Source organism: Danio aesculapii, chromosome 3 (genome assembly GCF_903798145.1).
Source record: "Danio aesculapii chromosome 3, fDanAes4.1, whole genome shotgun sequence".
NCBI classification, from domain to species: Eukaryota; Metazoa; Chordata; class Actinopteri; order Cypriniformes; family Danionidae; genus Danio; species Danio aesculapii.
In genome coordinates, this window is record NC_079437.1 from 19489851 (window position 1) to 19514619 (window position 24769).

At 36.7% G+C, this 24769-nt stretch overlaps 1 protein-coding gene across 1 annotated transcript in view; it reads right to left on the reverse strand.

Moving 5' to 3' along the window:
- LOC130221026 (speckle-type POZ protein) overlaps positions 1-24769 on the reverse strand; it is a 199498-nt gene that overhangs the window by 40213 nt on the left and 134516 nt on the right. Inside the window, exons 3-5 of the mRNA XM_056453326.1 lie at positions 22183-22513; positions 18271-18392; positions 18028-18179 (exon numbers count right to left, since the gene is read on the reverse strand). Of these exons, the coding sequence (XP_056309301.1) occupies positions 18028-18179; positions 18271-18392; positions 22183-22260 (352 nt within the window). The 5' untranslated portion in view covers positions 22261-22513. The remainder of the gene's footprint in view (positions 1-18027; positions 18180-18270; positions 18393-22182; positions 22514-24769) is intronic.

Below are 24769 nucleotides of genomic sequence, written 5' to 3' on the forward strand. Positions count from 1 at the left end.
ATCTTGCTCTCCATTCTGTGACTGTTTATTCAGTGACTTTTCATCTCCTGCTATTAAACCTCTATGAACCTCTACATACATGCATTGGGTTTTTTGGCTACTATATCCAAACCTCTACTCTATCTTGACTGAAGATGCATCAGCAGGATCAAAGAAGCCATCCATATAATAAGAGTGGAAAATCAAGCACTGGCAGTGTGGACTGAAGAGATTATCTTACAGATATAAATTCATTGCAATTCACAGACAATATGACAATCGTTAAAACTGTAATTTCATTCAAACTAATTTCTTTATGGAATGTGATTTATAATAAAAAAGATGATGCAGAAAAAAAGAAAGAACAAGAGGAAGAGAAATAAGTAGAAGAGAAAGAAATAATGATACGAGAAAGAAGAACAAGAAAAGAGAGGAAGAAATGGGCAAATAGCACAAGAATAACATTAAAAAAATTACAAGACAATAGCTGGGTTTCCATCACCCTGTATTAATGCACATTATGCATGAGTATAGGATGAGAAACGAGCAATGAAAATGACAAATGTAGTTGCAAACATAAAGGTTGCTTGAGGTGGTTTAAGGCATATGCGAAAAAGGCTTATTGTGAATAATGGGAGATTGAAACACAATTGTAGAATAAAAAGACAGTGAATAGGGCTGTGCGATTAATTGAAATCGTATCGAAATTGCGATTTGAACATGCGCGATTTCTCATGGTAGGCTTTTTGAACCAATCAGCATCTAAACAGAGCGTGAGAACAGGAGACTGGGCTTTTTAACAAATAGCCTGCATAAACAAGGATGAGGAGTTCAGCACATGAGGACTTAAAAAAAAAAGTCAACATTTAAGGAGTGGGATTACTTTGGAAAGAGGAAGGCTAATGCATCGCTCAATCAGGTCATTTGTCAGTCCCATAACGCATCTAAAAGCATGTGGAAAGTGTGAGGTGCGTCGCTTCCTACAGCATTCAACACAATTTGTGCTCGTGATCCTTTGTCGGTGCTTGGTGCCCATCAACCGTTTTCTCAGAGGATGACAAACTAACAAAACATTGCTGCAGTTCCGATAGAAGTTTCATTTATGGAGAAAATTAAAAAGCACTGTGTGTTTGGGTGTTCTGTGTTAGTCTAAGGTAATTAGTCTATCGAAATGTGTATATTCTATATAAAGTATCAAGCTGATCGCTCCGTTCTCGTTATGTGACTTGCAGTGTGCTTGCAGCATTCTGAAAGTAGAAATGTTTTCAACTGCGTGCGCATGGAATACGCGCACGCGTCACTCCCAATATGCGCGCAAGCCGGGCCCCTTCATGGAAATAACAAACTTGTGCGTGCAAAAGACACAATATGTGAACAGACTATTTCACAGCAGCGTCACAAAGAGGTCTGTGGCTATGCATGGCAAAAAAAGCTGCGGACACGTACAAAAGCACAAGCAACAACTTCCGACATGTGATCAAACCGAATATCGGAGCCTACTTGTGTTTGACGGCACGCACGCACGCACGCACGCATGCACGCACAACTGGTGATCTATTTATTTGTTTTGCCATAGGTCTGTTGTTCAGAGACAATTTGTTACACCTTTACTAGGTGATTTTTTTTTTCTTGCCTTATGTCTGTTTTAAAGACATGTTACAGGTCTTTGATAAAGACCTAATTGTTTTCCTTTGGAAATATGTTACAGAATCACACTGTTAAACGTCTGTATGTGTCAAAATCGTGATTAAAATCGAAATCGCAATATTGTTCAAGAATATCACGATAGGTTTCTTTTGCCCATATCGCACAGCCTTAATAGTGAACATTCCACATGACCAATCAGCTGTCTCCATTATTTACTGTTGGTTGCTAGGTTACCAATACCACAGTCAGCTGCTTTCACAACTTGATGGAAATCCATTTGGATTCTATTGATTGGCTATTGATGAACAAGTAGACAAAGTTAAGGCTCAAGAACAAGGAAGAATGAGAAGAGGATGAAAAATGAGGCGCAATGTAGGCAATAGATAAGGCGTCCAGGAAAGTGAAGCAGTAGGCAATGGAAGAGAAAGCAAATAAGGTAGCAAAGAACAACAAGAATAAGAAGAGAAGAAACTGCAAGAGAAAGGCAAACAAGTACAGAACAAGGAAGAGGGGAAAAAGTTGAAAGAAAGTGAAGCAGGCAAAGAAAGAGGTGGGCAAGGAAGAGGTTGGCAAAGAACAAGAAGAAGAAGAAGAGAAATTTTGAAAGTAAGAAAAAAACAAGACCAATGAGAAATAAAGAAAAAAAAACTAGAAGAAAAATGGAAAATGAGAAGGAAAACAAAAAAGAAGGATGAAGAAAGTGATGCTGATTCAAGACTGTCGGCAGAACCATAGTAGAGGATTTCTCCTTAGTCACACAGTCTAGAGAAGAGAAATGCAAGAGAAAGAAAGTAGGGAAGAGCAGAAAAAGAAGAAGAGATGAATAGATTCCTTTGTGCTTTTGTTGCATTGTGGGTATGCGTGACAAGCGCACTCCATCAAGTGTGACATCCTCTCTTCCTAAACGTTACACTTGTTCTAGTGAAGCATCTTTCCTCTTTTCTGTGTTGGTCGAGCGCAGCTGGGGGCTCAAGACATTGCCGGTTAATCTGCCACTGCTGTTTGTTTGTATGTGTGTGCAGGTGTTTTAACATGGTGTGAAATGGCTGTGTGTTCACAGCTCGACTGTGACAATCATACAGATACACACAATAGGGAAGGGCAACCACAGACATGTCCCTCAAAATGTAGAGGATACATAAAATAAAGATATAGGGAAATAATTTAAGCATATTATACAATTTACTGAAAATGGTGAGGAATGGGCCGAAGTTATTCAACTGCAGTATTGCTTCCAGGATTGCTCATGAGTTGTGATGTCTGGAATTGGACAGACAGGAGTGTTCACAGATGGCATGCTTTGATTCAGCAGCTCTGGAGAAGATGCTGATGGACCGGCGGGTAATTAACCCTCCCAGAATCAAGAACTCCTCGGTAAATCAAGTTACCCACCTATTAAATGCAAGAAGCGGAATTTCAAAACATAATTTTTCAAACCCCATGCCATACTGACATGAACACACTTGAGGAGAAAGCAACTTCAGCCTTGTTTACACCTGGCACTCAAAATTAGACAAGGGGGACAGGTTCACGTTTTATACCTGCTGTTTTAATATATCTATTTGGTCCATTTTCTATAGGTGGATACATATATGACAGTCATTTTAAACACTATTATAAAAGAAATTTAGGTTGGATATAGTAATATGATTGTAATTATTGCATATATTTGTATTTGGACTAAAAGAAAATGTTTTAAAAATACACAAACCCATTATAAAGCATTGTTGGATTTTTTTTTTCACTGAGCATTAGAGGTAATATGAACATAGAGAAATGAAGACCACAAATCTTTTTGAATTTAGAGGCCTTATCAAACACCCGGCGCAATAACGCGCAGGATGTGATTACCGCGATGTGTTGCTATTTTTGGACCAGCGCAACCCTAATTTTCCCGTTTTCCGGCACATGGTCTAAATAGCAAATCCATTTGCGCCATTTTGTGGAATCATGGGTGTTCCAGTCTAGAAAAGAGATGTATTAAGGCAGCGCTATATTGGCGTGTTGCTATATTGAGGAACTAAAATAGACTGCGCAATAGACCAGTGCAGAACATTTACGACAAGCATTTGATATGTTTTTTCTTTCATAGCGAACACAGTGTTGTGCATGAAAATAAATGTTTACTGTGTCTGTATAACAACCCTAGCCTATATGTAATGTTGAATAATATGCAAGAAGGAATCTGATAATGACAAAATTCTAATTTTACCCGTGAAAACAAATGGTCTAATAATGTTGTCAATAGCAGATGCCAAGCACAAGTCTTAAACACAATAAATCAACTTTATAATTATGAATAGTTGTATTCTGATGCCATAATTTTACTGTGAATTAACAAACAGGACATATTGAAAGTCTGTTCAAGTCCACTATAATGACCATTCAAAATTTTGCATTTTAAGCAACAGTATACCTACTCATAGGCCTAATATAATTATTGTTGTTTTACCATATATTTGAGAATTAACAATAATAATAGGCTAATCATATTAACCTATATTTTACATTTACAGAATCGTGAGAAAATAGCCATCTTGATTTTAAGCAAGAAAAAAATCGTGATTCACATTTTTGCCAGAGTCATGCAGCCCTAGTCGTGCCCAACAGAGCCTGGTTTCTCTCAAGTTTAATTTTACTTCACTTCATCAATTGGTGAAGTTTTGTTCGCCACTGGCTTGCTTGGTTGGGACTTGTTGAGCTGCACATTGATGGATTTGCTCTTCAGTGTTTGAATTTTAGCAGTAAAATTTAAACCACACTGAACTAAACTGAACTTCAACTCTGAAAACTGGACTGAAGCAGATTCAATTTACTAGAACTTCTGTTAAGCTGCTTTGACACAATCTACATTTGTAAAAGCGCTATAGAAATGAAGATCAATTGAATTGAATTTCAATAAGGTATGATCGCCAAAAAACCTTTTAAAAAAAATTAAGTACAAGTGAAAATTGTTCCAGTGTGCATGAGCTGTGATCAGATCGATTAAAAAAAAAAAAAAAACATTGAAATACTAAGAAAAAAAGCAGGCTTTTACAGTTCCTTCAAAAACAAAAACATTCAGGACATGTTTAAGCACAACCCCTGACCACATATCACAAACCTTTCCCAGAAACAGAAGGGAAAGAGAGACAGGGACTTGGAAAGAAAGAGTGACAGAGACACTGATTGGTCTCTCGAGGAGGTCTGGGGTCAGATCAGGTCAGTGGCTAAATTTGTGCTCTCGCTGGGGACGTCTAGCAACTAACCAATTGCAGTAGGGCAGGGCAAGCTCCTGTTGGCATCCAACCAGGGTCAGGCCTCCATGGACACTAATACACCAGCAGATAGAAAGAGGAGGAGGGTTTTAGGACATCCGACTAAAACACTGCACCAATAAGAAAGAAGTGACAGATGGATTATGTAGATATATAGGAGGGTAAAAGCACTGGAAAAGAAAGAGCAGTCAGTGGTAATACATATTCAAGCCCCGGCCTTGAGCTTTGGGGCACAGTGCCTAATGTCCTGGCACTGACACACGGAGAGAAAAAGAGAAGGCTGCTCGGTTCACAAATGCACTAAGCATACACACACGCACAAAGCCAGGGAGGTCGAAAGGCCAAGTTCTGTTTGCCCATACTTTAAAACGCGTATATAAGCAAGAAAATCTAGGTGAACTCCTGTGGGCATGCATCAATTGACCAAAGTTCAACGGCGAACCATTTTAATGTGCAAAACCACCTTTTCAAACTCCTTGAGAAATACACTGAGGGCATTAAGTAGTCTCAGCCTCGGACGAAATGCCCATTTACCACCCATAGATGACCTGAAGCATACTGCGCGTACACATACAAAAAGCAAAAAATGGCTAAAACAGACAGCTCCAATCCAACTGGATGCCACACACAATTTGTCAGGTGCACATGTTTATCTGCTGAAGATGAATTTCTGATCAGTGTTTGGCAACATTTGTAAAGACAAGGAATCTAGTCATTTGAAACGTATCCAACAATTAAGTTTGATCCACTTTTTATCCAAATGATGTCTTTTAGCAGATGGTCTTAAAGCTGGAGTCGCTTTCTGTCTACATAGTCGGTTCTTGGCCAAAATAAGCAGCAAAGGGAAGTGATTTTATAAGAATAGTCTGGCTACATAATTACAAGAAAAATCTGACACCACAGACACAAACGCACAGATTTCTGTCATATTTCCCCGAACAACAAACAAATATCCTCTACACGCTGCCATCAATATAGAGCTCAGCAGCATGGTGTCAGAACAATAATGTGAGCAAACTGACATTCTCACAACAGCATCAACACAATGCGCCAGTGTAAACAATATCCAATAATTCCTCTAACCTTGACACTCCTATACAAACACACAGAGACCAAAACACCTTTAACGCCTGATATGATAAAGGATCAGCTCAGACTGGCTTGTCTGGATTAGGCCTGTAAAAATGTCCGATCTCTTGGTGATTCTTGGCTCGAGCATGTTTTTAGCCAGAAGTCCAGCTACAGTTGAAGTCAGAGTTATTACAACGCCCACCCTCTGTTTATTCCCCCCCCCCCCCCCAAATTCAGTTTAGCGGTGAGAAGATTTTCTTCAACACGTGTCTAAATATAATAGTTTTAATAATTCATTTCTAATGACTGATTTATTTTATCTTTGCCTTGATGACAGTAAATAATATTTTATCAGATATTTTTCAAGATACTTCTATACAGCTTAAAGTGACATTTAAAGGCTTAACTAGGTTAATAAGGGTAACTAGGCAGGTTAGGGTAATTAGGCAAGTTATTGTATAATGATGGTTTGCTCTGTAGACTGTCGAAAAAATATTTAGCTTAAAGGGGCTAATAATTTTGACCTTAAAATGGTTAATAAAAAATTAAAAACTGCTTTTATTCTAGCCGAAATAAAACAAATAAGACTTTCTCCAGAAGAAAAAACATTATCAGACATACTGTGAAAATTTCCTTGCTCCGTTAAACATTATTTGAGAAATATCTAAAAAAGAAAAAAAAAAAAAAAAAATCAAAGGGGGGCTAATAATTCTGACTTCAACTGTACGTGGGAAATTATTCTTATACTAAAACTGCAAATTATTCTTATACTAAAACCTTTGCATGTCAGCAACAGAAAAAACTGAGTATGAAACCAGTCACCATTGGAATATGGACACTTTTAAGACAGATGTTAGGGAGACCTGTGCAAAATCTCATATTGACTTTTGACAGGAAACAATGTTGTCAGAAGCAACAGCACGTACTTGTAGAAAATGTTATATTGCATAAACAAATGTTACTGATGTCCATGAATTGTCTTTAGCCTCCCTACACACACACATTTTCAGAAAAATTGTCATAATATAAAGCGAAAAGAGTGCTTAAGTGTTTGTTAGTCAATCTCACATTCATTTGAAAAAAAAAAAATGCAATAAATCATTGACCTTTCTGGTTCTGCTTATATAGACTCTGCAAATGCCTTAAAAAACTAATATCGCCAAGCAGAATGTAGTTGCAGAAGCTCATTCTCCTGTGGCTTCACAGTGAAACTGTCAGCGTTATAAATGTTGATCTATGGGAGCTTTAGTAGCTACAGGCCATGCGGGGCTGAGAGCAACAGCAGTAAAGCTCTATTGTGTAAATATTCATCAAACAGTCAATAGCCAATAAAGCACGTTCAGAATCAATATCTGCCAGCACACAGTCACATCTGAATATAAACAGCCGGCAGAGCAGAGACTGTCAAGCGAGGAGTTTATAGACTACCCATCCAAGCAACATCTGAGGGTATCTTTCATTTCCCTATTAGCCCAATAGCTTTGCTATACTGAATCTTTACACACAGACACAAAAAAAATTCTCAATTTAAAATGATGCACCTATATGCAAAAGTTGAATAATAACAATGAATAACAATGAACAATTATTTTAAATTTGAATGAAACGTGTACAAGAAAATAATTAGTATTTTATCAGTTTTAACTAGCAAGTCAGAAATACAAACAGAAAACTCCTTTAGAAAATTGACATAGGGTCCTGGGGGTCTATATATAGTGATTAAAGCGAGAGAGAACACAGGTTTTTTCATAATATCAGAAAGCATAACATTTAGCACCAATACTTCAAAAGAGTTAAACATAAGTCCGTTTCTCTGATTATCATTAAGAATATCACTAAAGATTGATGCAACTCCACTACCACAACCAGTTTGATGAACCTCATGCTTGTATAAGAATCCTGAAGGGGTTGCTTTATTTAAACTAATGTAGCCATTTTGTTTCAGCCAGGTTTCAGTGAGACAGTGCATTAAGATCATTGACTGTTATTATTTAATTTACAATAAGTGCTTTAGGTGCTAGTGACCTGATGTTTAGGAGACCAAGCTGATTCTTAATAGATTTTTTCTAGAGCACATAGCAAGTTTACTTCATGATCTAATAATACGAGGAACAGACACAGTCTCTTTGGGGTTAGCCAGATCTGCATTACTGTGATATAAGTGGGACAAGTAAGAGTCTATATGGCTAAAATGTGAAGATAAGGCATCTCAAAAACAAACACCCGACACAATACAGCGAGTTTCATTAGGAAAAACATACATTTCCTTTATTCTTTTTTTATGTAATTTAGAAGTATCGAATCAGGTTTCAGTATCGTAAATACTCAAAAATCAAATGACTCTGACTTGAGGGCAAAAAAAACCTGATTGGGACATCCCAAGTCCCAAACCCCCAGGCCGTTGACCAGTACCGGTCCATGGATTGATTGGTACCGGGCCGCACAAGAAATCATCAATTATCTGAGTCTGAAGAATCTTTTAATTTAAAAAATCTTTTATTTAGAAAATTGACAGCTTTCTCTCAGTTACACCTTGGTCACTTTTTAACTCACAAGCTTGCAAAAATGAGTAAGAAACAGACTTCTTTGAAAAGTTTCTTTGCAAAGGGGAAAAGGCCCTGTGAAGGTCCCACAAACTGCCAAGGAATGGATCCGCAACCCATTTGTCAACAAATCAGGTGAATCCAGGGCAGCATGTCTGGGCAAGAAAAAGATCAACTGCTGTAGATCGCAAATAACAGTGGGGCCATTTACATATTGCGTCTTTTATGCTCACAAGTTAGTTATTTCTAAAGGAGGAGCACGGCATGTGCACATGTATTGGGAGCAATGCGTGCAAGTGATGCACTCATGCCCTGGCAGGCACACTCAGTTAAAAAACATCTCAACGTTTCAATCCCACCAGTGCACCGCCTATGACAATAACTAACCAATCAGCTTCATACCTTTCTTTGAGATATACACATTTCGACTAATCTCAGACAAAAACAGAACACCCAAACACTGTCAGAGTTGCAGCAATGTTTTGTCAGCTTGTCATCCTCTGAGAAAACGGTGGTCGCCTAGCAAGCTACGTATACATGTTGACCAGTCCACGGTGATAAAAAGGTTGGGGACCACTGCCTAAAGTAATGTAAGCTGAATATTCATTATTATACAATAAAATAGAAAACTGTAATATTTCACAACAATACTGTTTATTGCATTTTTTTTTAATAAATTTGAGCTACTACTCAAAAGAACTTACAACATAAACTGGGTATGCTTTTACTGATACAGATCCGATTACGTGATCGGAAATTGGACCCAATCATGCGGTTTAAGACTCGATCGGAATCGGACGTTTATTCCCAATCAGGACTCTTTATAAAACCTCCGGTATGGTTTGATGACATCAACATTGTCAAAGCAAACTGTGAGATATGTAAACTTGGGATTGCCTGCAAGGTATTTTAAGTTGAGGTGCTACTGTTTAAGTTACCTCACAGAAGTTGTTGAATGTTAAAATAAGGTGAATTAAATAAAAATAAGGAACATCCTGGATCTGATTCTTTGCACTTCTTTATACTTTTTTTTGTGTATTATTGAAGTATTGGATCAGGTTTCGGTAGATACTCAAAATCAAATGACGCTGACTCGAGGGCAAAAAAACCTGATCAGGTAATTCCTAACATAACCCTTAATCTTCATTATACATCATTCAGTTGGTTTACATTAATCTGTAATTTATTAGAATTAAATAGGTGTAAATCATTTCTTAAGTCTATTAATAAGCATATTGCTCCTAAAAAAAACTAATATGTGATTAATTGGTTTAGGACATGAGTTTTTCACTGCTTGAAGTGCAAGGAGTTTCTTATCTGGACATCTTTCTTCTTTGTGGGTTTTGGAGCATCACTGCCCTTGATGTGGCTCTTTGATTGTTTCCCTGGGAAATCATCATTATGGAGATCAGCACAATCATTGGGACATTTGACTTCAATAAAGACAAGTCTTTTTCCTCAACAAACAAGTCCCAATGTCATGTTATAAAGGAAAACAGAGCGACACCTGAAAGAAAAACAAGCTACATGCATACTTTCCCCCAGTTTCAAGTCTGTCAAACCTGAACACTGGTTCCTTGGCACCTCTATTTGTTCATCGTCTTGCCCATGACTGACTCCATAAACACAAGTCATGCTGCAAAGTCCCAGTGCCTTCTCACAGCCCTCTTAATTAAAGCACTTTACTTTGTTTTTATTTCTCTCTCTCCACCTCTGCTCCCCCCTCTCCTCTCTCGTTCATCTCGCTCTCCCCCAGGAGGAGGGCAGGATTAAATTGGATTCTAAATGATCCAGAACCGATAGAGCAATTTCTGCTGCCATATTTTCATCCTCCGTCCCGCTTTAAAAACTCTCCCCATCACTGTACAGGAGCTGTCGGCACTCCCATGTCCCCGGGGACACCCCAAAGCACGTCACCCCCTCCTCGTTCTGGAGGGGCGCTAAATGGAGAGAATGTTGAGTGGAGGAAAGAGATGGAGGAGCGGGGGCCAAAACACAAGGAGCGCCTTCTCGCCCATTAAGGTGCAGAAAATGAGAAAATTGGAAAATGAGAGACGGGGTTGTTCAACCTCTCATCTCATCTCGCTGCCACAATCTGGCACCCTTTTCCTTTTCTTTTCGCTCCCGTTCCTCTGCCCATATGTGAGAATCTTCAAAAAGATGAGCGTGTGACTGCTGCTCACACCTCAGTTTCATCTCTCCAGGCTGCACAGTGCTCGCCAGCTTTTGTGTAACATCTAATAAAGGCTCGAAGAAAACAGCCAGAATTGGCGAGAAGGATTGAGGGGCCGTTTACTGGCAAAAACTCGCCTAAAAAAAACACAAGTTAGAAATAAGGTTATTGTGTTGTACCCACTGAATCTGAAATTCTCTGAGCCCTCAGCACAGATAACTTCATGACAAACACCGTGCGCAATTAGTTAGGAACCCCTATGCTGGATACAGTGACTGGCACACTTCTTTCTTGCTGCTGTTTGGGGTGTGTGTGTTCGTCCATACCTTAAAAGTACTGCCCATAGACACTGTAATAGAAAGCTAGATGCCTCATTGTCTGCTTCGCTTTGATATGTCAACGCGGCCTCAAACTATTATAATATAGTAGTTTTGGATGTTTTATTAGTTCGTTTTTAGAGATAGATTTACCAGATTTTTTCTATTTATTTTTTGTAAATTAGGATATTCGTTAGGTGTAAGATTCTTACTGTATAATAACTAAACCAAAGATGGGCTACATTTTTTGACACAAGAACATTACCATCTACCCATCCTCAAATTCAAATACAACACCCTTAATAAAATGTGTGCGCAAGGCCACTTCTGAGGTTAGATGCACAGTAGTGATCGGAAGTTTGGATATTTGACGCGAACCAGATCTGGTGACAATCTTCTCAAGTTTGGACTCAACATATCAAAAGTAGTCAGCAATCAATGTTTGTGTTCAGTTCACCATCTGCTGAATCACGCATGCGCAGTATTTTCGGTTCACCAATTCTCAAATCTGAACTCAGTGTACTAACTCAGTACACTATATATTGGTTTATTTAGAGTCAGAGGGAGTATCAGGCATGTAAAAAGTTGTTTGTGGATAAGTGCTTAATGTTTCTGGAGATGTGAATCGTTTCAAATGATTCACTTTGATTTGGTAAATTTGTTCAACCGGTTCACTTAGAAGAACCGGTTTAAAACAACGATTCATTCATGATCAGGATCACTAAAATGGAAATAAAACCCATTATTGGGCACAAATGTGTTAAAATAATACATTGAAATCTCTGCTCGGGTCGTATTTAATATTGTCACGGTGCTGCGGTCATGTCCAGCCTTTGTTTTTGTCACGGGAGCAAAAGCGAGAATGACTGGAGGAGAACCGGTTTAATCTGGCAAATGGCATCAGGATTATACTCTGAGGTGCTGTACGGTCAAACACCTGCAACATGAAGTATAGATTTACTTCTAAAAGGCATATAGTATGTATTAAATACGTTTACAAAAATTAAAAACGAAAACGAAGGACCTTTTTGCTAGTTTCAATTAGTTTTGTATATACAAAATGCAGTTTTAGCTAGTTCTAGTTTTTTTCATTCATTTTTGTCAACTATAATAACCTTGCTATGGTACTGCTAGTCTGTTTCGGATTTGTTTACGTAGGTAAATGTGTGAAGTGTCACAAGACTTCCTGAAATAAACTTTGCATTTCAGAATAATCCAGTGCAGCACTTTGAGGAGGAAAACTTCCTCTCTGGGCAGTACTGGATGAACACAATATGTAGCTTATTCCTCTTTCAAAAGGATAAGAGAACAAAGCATCACTGCCTGATTTTACTTCGAAATGTTTTGTGTTTTTTTGGAATAAATTAATACACATTGGATTCAGTGTGCAAGGTTTGTTTACATGACTAATTTTCAAAATATGACTTGGGAAAAAAATGCATCCGAAAAAAATTCTAACATTTTTGATACTATAAACCAGTGGTTCCTAACCTTTTTACTGCATTATTAAAGGAATCAGATCAAATCTTTTGACTTTCCTTCCAATGGAATGTGAACAAACACAAACTTCTAAACACACCTGTATTTAGCATCGTTCCATTTTTGATCGCATTGACAAATTTAATCTTTATAACTTTTTTTTTTTACAAATAGAGCCTCATATACAGCACATTTTTGTGTTTCTTTCACAAAAAGGTTCACATCCTTGACACGGTTTCAATAAAACTGAATGGAAGACATCAAGTTGTAAAATGCCATTGTCCTTTGAAGCCATTTAACAGCTTTGTGTAAAGAACAAACAGAAATTTAATTAAAACCTTGAAATTTGCCCCTGCAATTCTTGGCAGGCATTTCAGTTTACAAAACGGTCTGTAAAACAAGTTGTGTTGATGAATCAGACTGATCTGACTCACAAACTACATGCTGGCTACATTTATTGGTCAACTATTTACATTTCAGTCACCTTGCTGCACAAACATATAGCAATTCTATCCTAGCTGTTAAATAGAGTCACTTTACGAATTTGCTTTTTCAACCTTTTTGAAACTTGAAATCCAATACTGAAATCCACACATTCATCGATGCGTTAAAAAGATGACAGAAAGTTCAAGTTTCAGTGAACTAATGAACTTTCAGGACAGAGCAGAACTCTTTGAGGAAAGCAGAATGCTCGGTTACATAAAGATCCTCACCAAACACACTTCTAATCGCACTTTTTCTTCTCTATATGCTATAAACTCCATGACCCGGTGAGCTGCAAGAGTTCATTGACCTAACCCACACGCATATCATTTGCATATTGATTTTTTTCAAAGAAACCTCATATTTATAAATGTGCAGGTTTTAACATCTCTGCCAGAATGTCAGACTTTTTTTCTTTAAGAGAATAACAAAACCACCTTACAGGCACACACACACCCCCAGCTATGAATAATGCTTGGTTTAAAAACAAGCAGAAACAAAATCAGGCATGAAGTTGTTCATCTGAGAAAGCATAATTCAACACCAGTCAAGAGCGAACCCCCTGTACCTCATTTATACCCATCAAACAGGACAGCCCGGAGGCCATCAACCCCCAATAAATCCCAATTAAAACATTGCTGCCTGCCTCAAATTTAATATTATAAGGGGGAGAGTTCACGTTGGATGTTATTACTTTCAGAAAATTCAGGAGTATTCACACTTTCAAAGTCATGCCAGTCTGTGATTAACTTTGCAGGTTTTCGCGGCTGTAAAATCCACAGGTCCCTAAAGGAATCAAGCGATACTGAGCTAGTCTGCAAAAACACTCTTGATTAAATAAATGTTTCATAAAACGGTGATTGTGATGAGTACGCTAAAAAGAAAATTTGCTTCTGCTCTTACATGACTTTTTTTTTATAAGCAGATCAAATTATACGGTAGATTAGAGAAAGACGCTATGACCAAATTCACAGTATGAGCAATTTTATACCGCTGTAATAATATTGTTACTTTGGATGGAGGAAAAACTATGAAAAAATTGCCTCTATTAAATTATTAAAATAATATTAAATGAAAACTAATCAAAAATTAAGTTAATTGGTAATTCCTTTTATTTGTAACTAAAAAGCCTATTGTTGGCATAACAGCATCTTACTATTCCGCCATCATCAGATAATAACATGCCTTTATTCTGTTGTATTATGTTTTTCATCATCCAAAATTTGCTGCAGTTTATATTCTTAAGTGGAGATGCCCAAACCAGGGCCCGCGGGTCAAAGTTGGCCCATGGTAACCTTTTGTAACATTTGGCCCTCCATCTCATCTAAGAGAGAGAATTATGGGGGATATTGGGGGAAATGCCTTTAACAGAGATTGCCATTTTTAATTTAACAATACTTTTGTTTTTTTAAAATGGCAAACTGAAATTAAATGTTTCAATTAAATGTTGTGAATGAATCAGATTAAATAAATAAATACAGTCACTTGATGGACAGCAGACATTGCAGAAGGTATCAGCAAGTGAATCAAGGCAAGGTGTATTTTTTAGTGTTATAAATGGGATTGTTCATGTATTTTGTAAGATGTTCACTATAAAATGAACAATAACGTATAATTATTAATACATTTAAAGTATTTAATATGAAATAAATTATAGTTTTAATAAAAATTATAAAATAAATTGTAATAATAAATTAGGAAATTACATTGACAACTTTACAGCGTGGTATATTTACCTCCGGCCCATCACCCTCTATCAAGTTTAGTTTTTGGCCATTCATAAGAAATTGTTTGGGCACCCCTGTGCTCTTAAGAAACCAAAAGACCAAAAAATAAAAAATTGGTGAATTTATTATTTTTTAAATATTTCCTGTAATGTTTAAAAGATTAAGGACAATATTTAAAGAATATCAGCTTATGTTCTAATATAGTCATATTATAATATCCTATTATTCTGGAGAAAGTCTTAATTCTTTTAGTGGTTGGAACAAAAAAAAAATGTAAAAAGTGCTGAGGTCAATATTATTAGCAATATTACTGGCTACAGAACAAACACTCTTGTCCAATGACTTGCCTAATTATCCTAACTTTCCAAGTTAACCTAATTAAATTCCACTTCAAGCTGAAAACTAGCATCTTTCGAAATAACTAGCAAATTATTTTGTACTATCATCATGGCAAAGACAATAGAAATTAGTTATCAGAATTTAGTTACAACTATACTGTTTTTAAAATATGAATATTAAAAAAGAACATGGGAAATATTAGGGGGGAAAATTATATATTTATCTCCACATGTACATAATGCAATTACTGTCAAGCATGCATACGAAACATAAGCAAAGTGTGCACACATTTGAATTGTTTTTAAATGAGGTATGCAAGTATTTATACAGCGCACTTCCAATATGCTGCTGGTTTCAGTTTTGCTTTATATTTTTGGATAAGCCTGTCCAAAAAGTGGCTCCTATTTAAACAAATATGTCCACACTAAGCAAATGTTTGTGTTTGATTGTTTGTTTGAGTGATCCTGTATATTTTAAGTTGTAACATGTTATCTTGTTCTTTTTTTTCTTGTTCTTCTTTTTTGAGTGTTTTAAGATCTACCTGTTCAGAGATTCCAGATAGAAAATAGCAGTTTTTATTAAAGCCTGGCACAAAACATATTTCCTTTTTGTGGTCAATGTATTGTTGTGTATGTCTGTCACATACATAAATTCAAATTCAAATTCAAAAAAAAAAATAATAATAATAATAATAATACTTTTTTAGGAGTTGATGTTTTTAATGTTGTTAATACTAAATGGCATTATAACTTTCATGAACTGCATTTATATTTTCTTAACGTTGCCATTTTGACACTATGTAAAGGCAGCGATTTTTATATACATAAAATTTGTTTTGAAGTGCTTTGAAATGTGCATTTTTATTTGATGTTTGACAATCTTAACCAAAACACGGAGAGAGTGTGACAGTGCAGCCCCTCCCCTTTTTAATAAAACAGCCAATAGCTTTTTGTCTTATCACCGATCTGCAAGTGAAAGTGATTGAGCTTAAGTGCAAGATTATATTGAGCTTAAGTGCAAGTTTAAGTTTATATCAAAGTCATGATCGCAATATATATATATATATATATATATGTATGTATGTATGTATGTATGTATGTATGTATGTATGTATGTATGTATGTATGTATGTATGTATGTATGTATGTATGTATGTATGTATGTATGTATGTATATATATCCAGGCTTAATGTCAGATGGCCAGATAGTGAGACTGTTGTGTACTCCATGATTTATATATATTTCACTTTATTGTGTGATAGGACTAAAAAGTGGCCACAAACGAATATTTAGCAGCTTGGACCCAGAAACAGTATTTCATACGTCACTGATGTGTCACCTTAAAGGGCCATGAAACCTCTCAGCAGGGTGTTTTCACACCTCTAGTTTGAAAAAAGTCAGGAAAGTGGGTGAGTCCAGCTTTGTTTAGGTGGGAGTGTCGAGTAGTGAAAGAGCAAAGGGTTTGCATGAAAAGGGGAGTTTCATTATGTGCATGCGCTAATTTTCACAGAGGCAACACAAACACAGACGCAGGTGAGATAGACAGTGACTACGTTTACATGGACATCAGTAATCAAATTATTTGCCTTGATCTGAATTAGACAATAATATGATAAAGGTGTTTATATGAGTTGCTTTTTGAATGTTCCTTTCATGACCCCGTTTTACATGTTATAGCACATAATTCGATTAACTTCATTGTGTCACCACGCTATTCACATTTCCTTTGGAGTTTCATGTAGTTTTGGGTGTTTTATTCTTAATTTGTTGACTTTAACTACAGTTTGCCACTTTCACTTATACTCAGGAACTCATGCATGCCCCCCGTGAGATATTGGATGCAAAGAACTGCTGGAAGAGTGTTGCTTTAACGGAATTTGATACCGCACGTTGTATGGAGGAAAAAAAAAACTTGCATATCTCGGTAGATGCAGAGACTCGGTAGGTGCAAAGAATAACGTCAAACAGCCGTGTGTGTATAAATTATCCTGTCAGAAAATGTGGCCTACACGACAGTAATAATTTGATTAAGGTGTTTACAAGTTTACATTCAGAGAGCAGCATTTACAGCGGATCTTTCAGTCCATAATATTGTAGTGATATTAACGTACTGTAAACTTAGTAACTAAATCATGTTGACTAAGGTCTGTCTTTAAACATTGAAAGAGTAACTGCTGACGATACAAACTAACTTTGCCATCTGAATAAGCATAATCTAAGAACACTGATCACACACTTACCAAATCTGTAGAGACAGGACAATCAACACCAACTGGATCCGCGTCTTTTTTAAAAGGAGAGGAGTGTCACATCTGGATTATACCATTTCCAGATACGAAAAGCTCTCGGGTAAAAATGTTCCTTACAAACATATTTTGTTGCATGTTAGCAGACTACTGTAATCCACACGTCCACACGCGATCAGTGCTCTCATTGTGGGGAAAAATGGAAACAAAACCTTTGTTGCAGCACATTTATAAACGCAACACTGTTGACCCATGCCTGCAAACAATTCTTCTTCTTCTTGTTTGAATTACAGTTGGCAACACAACGTGTCATCTCTCCGAACACTGCAACAGGTAAAAACTGTCTTCATAGCTATTATGCATATTAATGAAGTGCTCCTCATTTACAATAGAGTGCACCGATTAGTTCAAACCAAGTCTTTCTCATGAATTAACGCTGAAAACTCAAAGATGTCATGTTGCACCCACCAGTACAGACATCCAGTCTCCAAGCTGGAATTTACACAAAGATCTAATCGCCGTGATTTAGCTTGAAAATTTCTTTTCAGACTGAAAGAACGAGTTTGCTCGAAATATTTCACAAAAAAAGTGAATTTTTTTTGTTTTTGCGTTATGCGTGTCCTAAAAGTGTTTTTAGCAACGTGGAATACATATATGATTGTCAACATCTCAAAAAAGGTGTTTTGGTGTTTCGTGACCCTTTAACAAGCGGATACTGATACTAACATCTTCAACCTTCAAACAAGATTTTTGAGTCTGCTCTCACCCATAGCTTTGGTTTCTTCGCCCTTGGCGTTAAGGATAGAGAACTTGAACTTGGCTCGAACCTCACTCTTAGGACAGCTGACCAGGAGCAGATAGAGAGACAGATAATCTTTACTTTCCTCATCCAGCCCTTTAGGATTCACTCGTAAACACCTGTTCAAAACAAAGAGCCTCACATAAGCATTTATTCTGACAAAAACAAGTCAAAATATTAATGCGAATCTGCATGTGCTCTTTTTTTCACCATTTGAGCTTGTCATTGGCCCCCGAGGAGAAGGTGGAGCTTTTGATGACCTCTCCCATCTCCTCCCGACAGAAGCTGAAGTTGTTGATGGTCCACATATAGGAGAACTTAACCACTTTGATCTGGACAAACACACAAGAAGACAACAGACAAGACACTTCATTCTTCCATTTATCCATCTACTTTTTTCCCCTCCCCCTTTGCTACATTAGATCCGCAAGTGTTGGCCAAGACTTCAAAAAAAGCGACACATCAAAACCACCTTTTATCTTAATGCGCTCTGACAACAAACAGGATGGGAAGAACAAGGAATAAAAAGACCTCAAACAAAAACACTGAGGGAGGATGATGGCGAGATAAATGAAAGCATTAATGGAACATGTTTCACTAGTCGTGGGGATTCGGAACACACTGGAGGGTTCTGTGAAGTCACGCACACACTCAAAACACAGGGAAGATAATGGCCATTGCATATTTTTAGAAAGACAGACCTACTAGCTATACAGGTCATTTTGGTTCATACATAGAAGTTTTTCAACCACAGATTAAGCTTAGTTAATATATGTAACATTCACACATGTTTACAAGTTACACATATGTAAGACTTCTTTAAAGAAATTAATATTATTTAGAATAAAGATTAATTAAATTGGTCACAACTGACAACAGCCGCATTTCCACTGTCATGCCAGTGCAAGCCATGGCTTTTAAATGCCCTGGTTAATCGCCCAGGAGGTTGCGCAGTAAGGCCAAAATCATGTCGCGTTTCCACTGTCAGGCCACTAACTCACAGCGTGGAAAGCCCACCCCCAGAACGCCCCACGAATCAAATGTCAAACAACCCGCCCAATTCAGCAGGAATCAGGCAGATAAAGCACACCATCGCATCATCACAAAACCATTAAAATGGAGACAACCAAAACAAAGTACACGCTACTGTACAGCATTACATTATATGTCTATGCACACAGATCTATGTATTTTCATTCATTATATTTGTTTGCTCGCCGACAGTTGGAATGGTACATCGAGTGGTCTCGCTACTAAGGGAAGGATGGCTCAGCACACCATTCATAATATAAAACCACAGAATTTATCCGTTAATGACTCCGTCCTCCATTAAAAAGTTTTTATAACATCCTTTTTTCGGTAGATGTTGTGAAACATTCGGCCTAAATCCTCTGAAAGTACCTAAAACATTTTTTTACCTAGGCTATATGACACTTATAGAGACAATGATTTAAGGATGTTAGAGCATGTTAAAGCATATTATTCAGTTATCTTAAGTAAAGGAAACCGTAAGTGTTTTAGGACATAAGAGCAAGTAATAAAATATAGGCTAGCCTATATCGTTGCGCTCACGTACAGCAGCTTTCCAAATCAGCATCAGTTTTAAGAAAGGAAATACACTCTTTTGGCCGGTTTCTCTCACACACGTATATATGCATCTAAACGAGAATGTTTCATGCACAAACACCTTTAAAACTTGACAAAATGTTCAAAATGTCTTTTTCTTTCCCTTATTTATTCATTTATTTTTTGGCACGTTCTTATGCGTGATGGAAAAACTAGTGTAATGACAGCAACACACCATTTAGCAAACTCCGCCTCTGCTTTTACTCAGCCCCGAAGCCCCAGCTGGCTCGCTTTGGCCCAAGGTATTTGGCAGGCTGAAAAAGGCCAGCCGCTGGCCCTGAGAAAGCCCCGCTTTGGCCCGGAAGTGACTATAGAAACGCGTATGGCCCCGACTCGTACTGGCTCCTAAAACGCGACAGTGGAAACGCAGCTAATGGGACATGTGTGTCCTAAATTATACTTCATATAAAAGTGGTCTTTGAAAATGCATCAAATAAAAAAAAATACAAATAAATAAATAAATAAAATAAATAAATAAATAATGAATGAATGAATGACGTGAACAAGATCATGTGACACTGAGGTCTGGAAATAGCTCCTGAAAATTTAGCTTTGCTATCATAGAAATAAACTGCATTGCAAAACATTTTAAAATAGAAACTAGCTAAAATTCCACAATATTTCTGTTTATACAGTATTTTGGTCAAATAAATGCAGGCCCGGTAAACTTTTAAATGCATTATATTATATTTATTAAAATTATTATATTTTTTAAAATGTCTGAATACAAATGTACCCATTGAACTAATGATATTTTATAGTATATTACATAAACAATTGTATTATAAGTCATTACATTATACAATATTATATTATGTCATGTCATGTCATATTATATTACATTACATTACATTACATTATATCATATTATATTATCAGATGGATTTGAAACAAAGGGTGTTATTTTTCTAAGGGTTATTTAAAAAAATCCCTTTAAATCTATTCCACAGAAAGCAAGCATGCAGATCCCACATGGGCCTGTTGATTGGCCATTTATAGCATTAGACGAGGTTTAATGTGTGTCTGAGACAGCAGGGGTGCTCAGATCTGTACCTGGAGATTTAGTTTGCAGCAGTTTCGTTCCAGTCTGTCTCTAACACACCTGCCCATAATTTTAGAGTAAACTCAATAAACTGATTGGCTGGTTCAGCTGTGTTTGATTAGACATGGAAATACAGATATGTTTACATAACAACTTCATTTAAAAAAACTGAAATGCTTTTGCTTCGTGTTTTTAAATGATTGCCATTCCCACAAAAAAACAACTACGCATAACAGGCTAGTAGTTGACGATGAAATTTTTTTTCCTATGAATACTCTCCATTGTTGCATTTTATTTAATGTTGCTTTTACCATGAGTATCATCCATAGAAACAGCACAACTACAACTATACCCACTTTGAATGAGTTTTAAATTGCAGTAGAAAAGCAAATGGAGCTGCGCAGTGTTATACCAGGCACTGAAAAAGCCCCATTAGTATGTTTTACAATAAAAAATGTTTTTTATAGAAGTAAAGAGTTTGGTTCCAAAACGCTGCCAAAATCAGTATTGTATTTGGTTGGTATTGAACAGTTTTTAATTACACACAAAATGTGATTTCAGCCATGTCATTCTAACATGCTTTCTCCCTTTTTCTCCCCAAACCGCAACAAACCCCAGTCTCCCTTCTCTGCAGAACGCGATAAATCTGCTGAACCAATCACAGCGCACCATTCCACGCACTGCAAACAGTGAATACAACTAGCTGTTACCTGCTCCCACACGAAAGCAGCAAACTTGGCAAACTCACCCCCAGAGGATTTTTTGAAAAACATTCAATTGTTTTACTCGAAGTCGACAAAACAGAGCAGAATCGAGCCATTTTGCAGCTGACAACCGAAAGTGCCTCCAAAGTTTGACAGTAGCAATCTGCAGAGGAATAGGAAGGCCATGCACAAATACTAAAGATCACCATAGTAATATGAAATTGATATTATAAGATGATTCTCACTTCACATTCAGTGTGAATAATACAGTTTTTATTAATAACATTAATGTTCTTGTTAAAACAAAATAAGTTAGCTAAATGAATGAGCCATTTTAGACCTTTGACCGTATATAAGATTAGTCTTAGCCAAGTTGAGAGGCTGTCATATGTGAATCAACTTACTTTTTGCGTGTTTTCAACAGTTTCAATATGAAAAACAACTTTTATATTGATTAAATAAATGTATTGCAGTTTGGAGAAAAAAGGGTCATGGATTTATTGCATTTCTGGAAAAGATATGATTTGATTTTACAATAAATCTTTGAAAATCAAAATCTGGATTTCACTTTTAAACCAAATTATAAGCTGAAGACGGTATCTGAAAGTTTGAAAAAGCCACTTTTTGCCATTTTCTTAATAAAGAAAAAACCTGTTTTACTCATAATAATTCAAATGGATTTACAGCATTTTGGAACCAAACTCTTCAAGTGTAAATGCAAAGGCAAAACACATAGATTGTAACACTCACCTGTGTGTAACACCAGCTTTCGGCCACAGGGCCGCTGGTCATTTCTGCAGGAGGGGGAGGACTCGGCACCCTGGACATCGCCAGTTTTGAGCGTTTGGTTTTTGGGTTAAGGGGAGGATCACTTCGCCAGCCACCACAGAACGTCGCCAAGAAAGTGTCCAGACGTGATCACTTGCTCATAAGCAAACACACGCACACATGTGTATTTCACAGCCGCCGCCAGGATCCGGGCACACACTCGTGTTCAGCGTAACCCAGAGAACAAGGAGGAAAAGCAGGGAGAAACCTGAGGTGTTTTTCAGTGAGCCGTCCAGTTCATTAGCATTAACACCTGCAGCAGAGCAGACAGAGAGCAGAAACAGATTAAGAATTTTCATTTGTATCAGTGAGCTTAAAGCTTTGAACTGAAATGATGCAGAGCTGATAATAAGATTATGAAGGAAATCAAATATTTTAGAACAGTGGTAGGGATAGTAATAAATTAAATCAAATTACATAAATTATTTAGATCATAGGAATTAAAACACAAAATATTGTATATATATATATACAAGTAGCAGTAATTTAGTTATTTAGGGTTATAGCTGTTTTTTCTTTTTTTGTATTCACATAAATATAGTGGGTGTAGTTTTAAGTAAATTGAAGAATTTTTGTGGAAATTAAACCTAATTAAACCCTTTTCACAAAAATGTCAAATGTTTTTAAATTGTTTGTGTAGGCTTGTATTTTAAAAGTACTATAAAAATCCTCAAAAATGTCTCAGTCAGTGTTTTCAAATGATTATATTTGATTTACTAAAGTCACCAAGTGGCAACTTCACATCTGTCACACCATAACAGAGAGATTTCACATCCATAATGAACCTTTTTCCTCATAAATGCAAAAATATAGAAAATAAAATCAATATTTTCGTTATATAGTGAGCCGACTTTTTCCTTTTGATTAGCATTATTTCTTTTGAGTTGTGCAGTTTAATTCACAGAATTTCTACAAAGTATGTTGTATACAGTAAACTCTCATCCTTTCTGGTCACATCCATAACGCATGTTTATTTTCCTCACTTAACATATAAAAATGTTTACAGATTGATATTCTTCTGATCCCATAATTCTGTGGTTAGTTGTTTTGGAGAATATAAACAAATGTTACGATATAGTGTTAGCATATACTTTCTGTGTGAATTTATGTTTTAAGTTTTTTACTGCAAAAGTCACATCCATAACACGGAAATTGTTCTACAGATATGATATGTTACACATAATATAAGTTTTAAAGGGGTGGTCCACTACGATATCATATTTTAAACTTTAGTTGATGTGTAATGTAGCTGTGTGAACATAAACATTTCTTAATGTAATAGGCTCAAAGTTCAATGCAAAGGGAGACATTGGCTTTTACAGAGTTAGCTTAGCAAAGCCTATAGCAAACAAAGTTTAAGGACTACAAAAAAAATACATCTGGGCTAGTGAGATCACAAATGCTTCAGGTTATGCGCATACACTCCGCGCAGAAACGGGGCGTGGGCAGAAGCGCTGTAATGTTATAGCAGAGAAAGCTAAAATGCCGTCCAACGCTGCTATTTCCACAGAGCTTGTTCTGTTTCTGTATTTGGGCTTCCAAAGGACACGACACAAACTGTGCTTACAATTTAATTGTAATTATGTTCTAGAGAATTTTAAAAGAATATATATAGCTAGCATTTGACAAAGGACAGCTTCCAGAATCTCTCCCAGTTCAGTGCTGGATTCGGCTAAAAACTCATCTAACTGACGAAGCTGAGGTTTGTAAGCCACAACCTGTAACTATTTTTATTTGTTAAAATTGATCAATTACATGTGCAGCTTCTATCGTAAATGGTGTGTTGTAGCGAGGACGTAAACAAGGATGTAAACAACGGAAAATGCTGTTTGGCAACGTTAACAATTTAGCTACAATTCATATTATACCTGTCAAGCCACCTTAAACAGCCACAATCTTCAGCAACACTGCAGTGTCTTTCTATGCGTCCGCTTACTGTGCGTTCTACATCTCAAATAAATTCGTAAAAGATATGAGAATGTTTTATATTACTTACACATGCTTATTCCGAATATATGTGAAAGACACTTGTCAGGTTTTATTTTAGAGAGCAGGCGTGAGGTTCAGCTGTGTGCTCTTCATTTTCTGTCTGATTCAGGTTCAAACTGATATGGCTAAACAACTACTGATTACAAAGCGCAAAAGAGTATGCTTGTAGGGTCGTAAAGTGGTGACGTGGAGCCAATCCGTGAATCACAGCACATTATGTTAGCTGACCAATCAGAGCCTCTTAAAGGGGGCCTTTGAGGAACTAGGAAATATGACAGTCGTATACAGCTGAGTAGCTGTATATAATCAAAGTAAGATATATGAAAAAACAACAACATGATTTTCTACGAATGGCGAATGATCACACATTGCTTTGCATCTTAGAAACACAACCAAGCCTAAAAAAAGTCTGTGGACCACCCCTTTAACGTTATAAATGTTGCTGTTATTGATGAAAAAATATATTATCATTTTCTCTATTTCTTATTTAAATGCTTCTGTTAGGCAACGGTTTATTTAA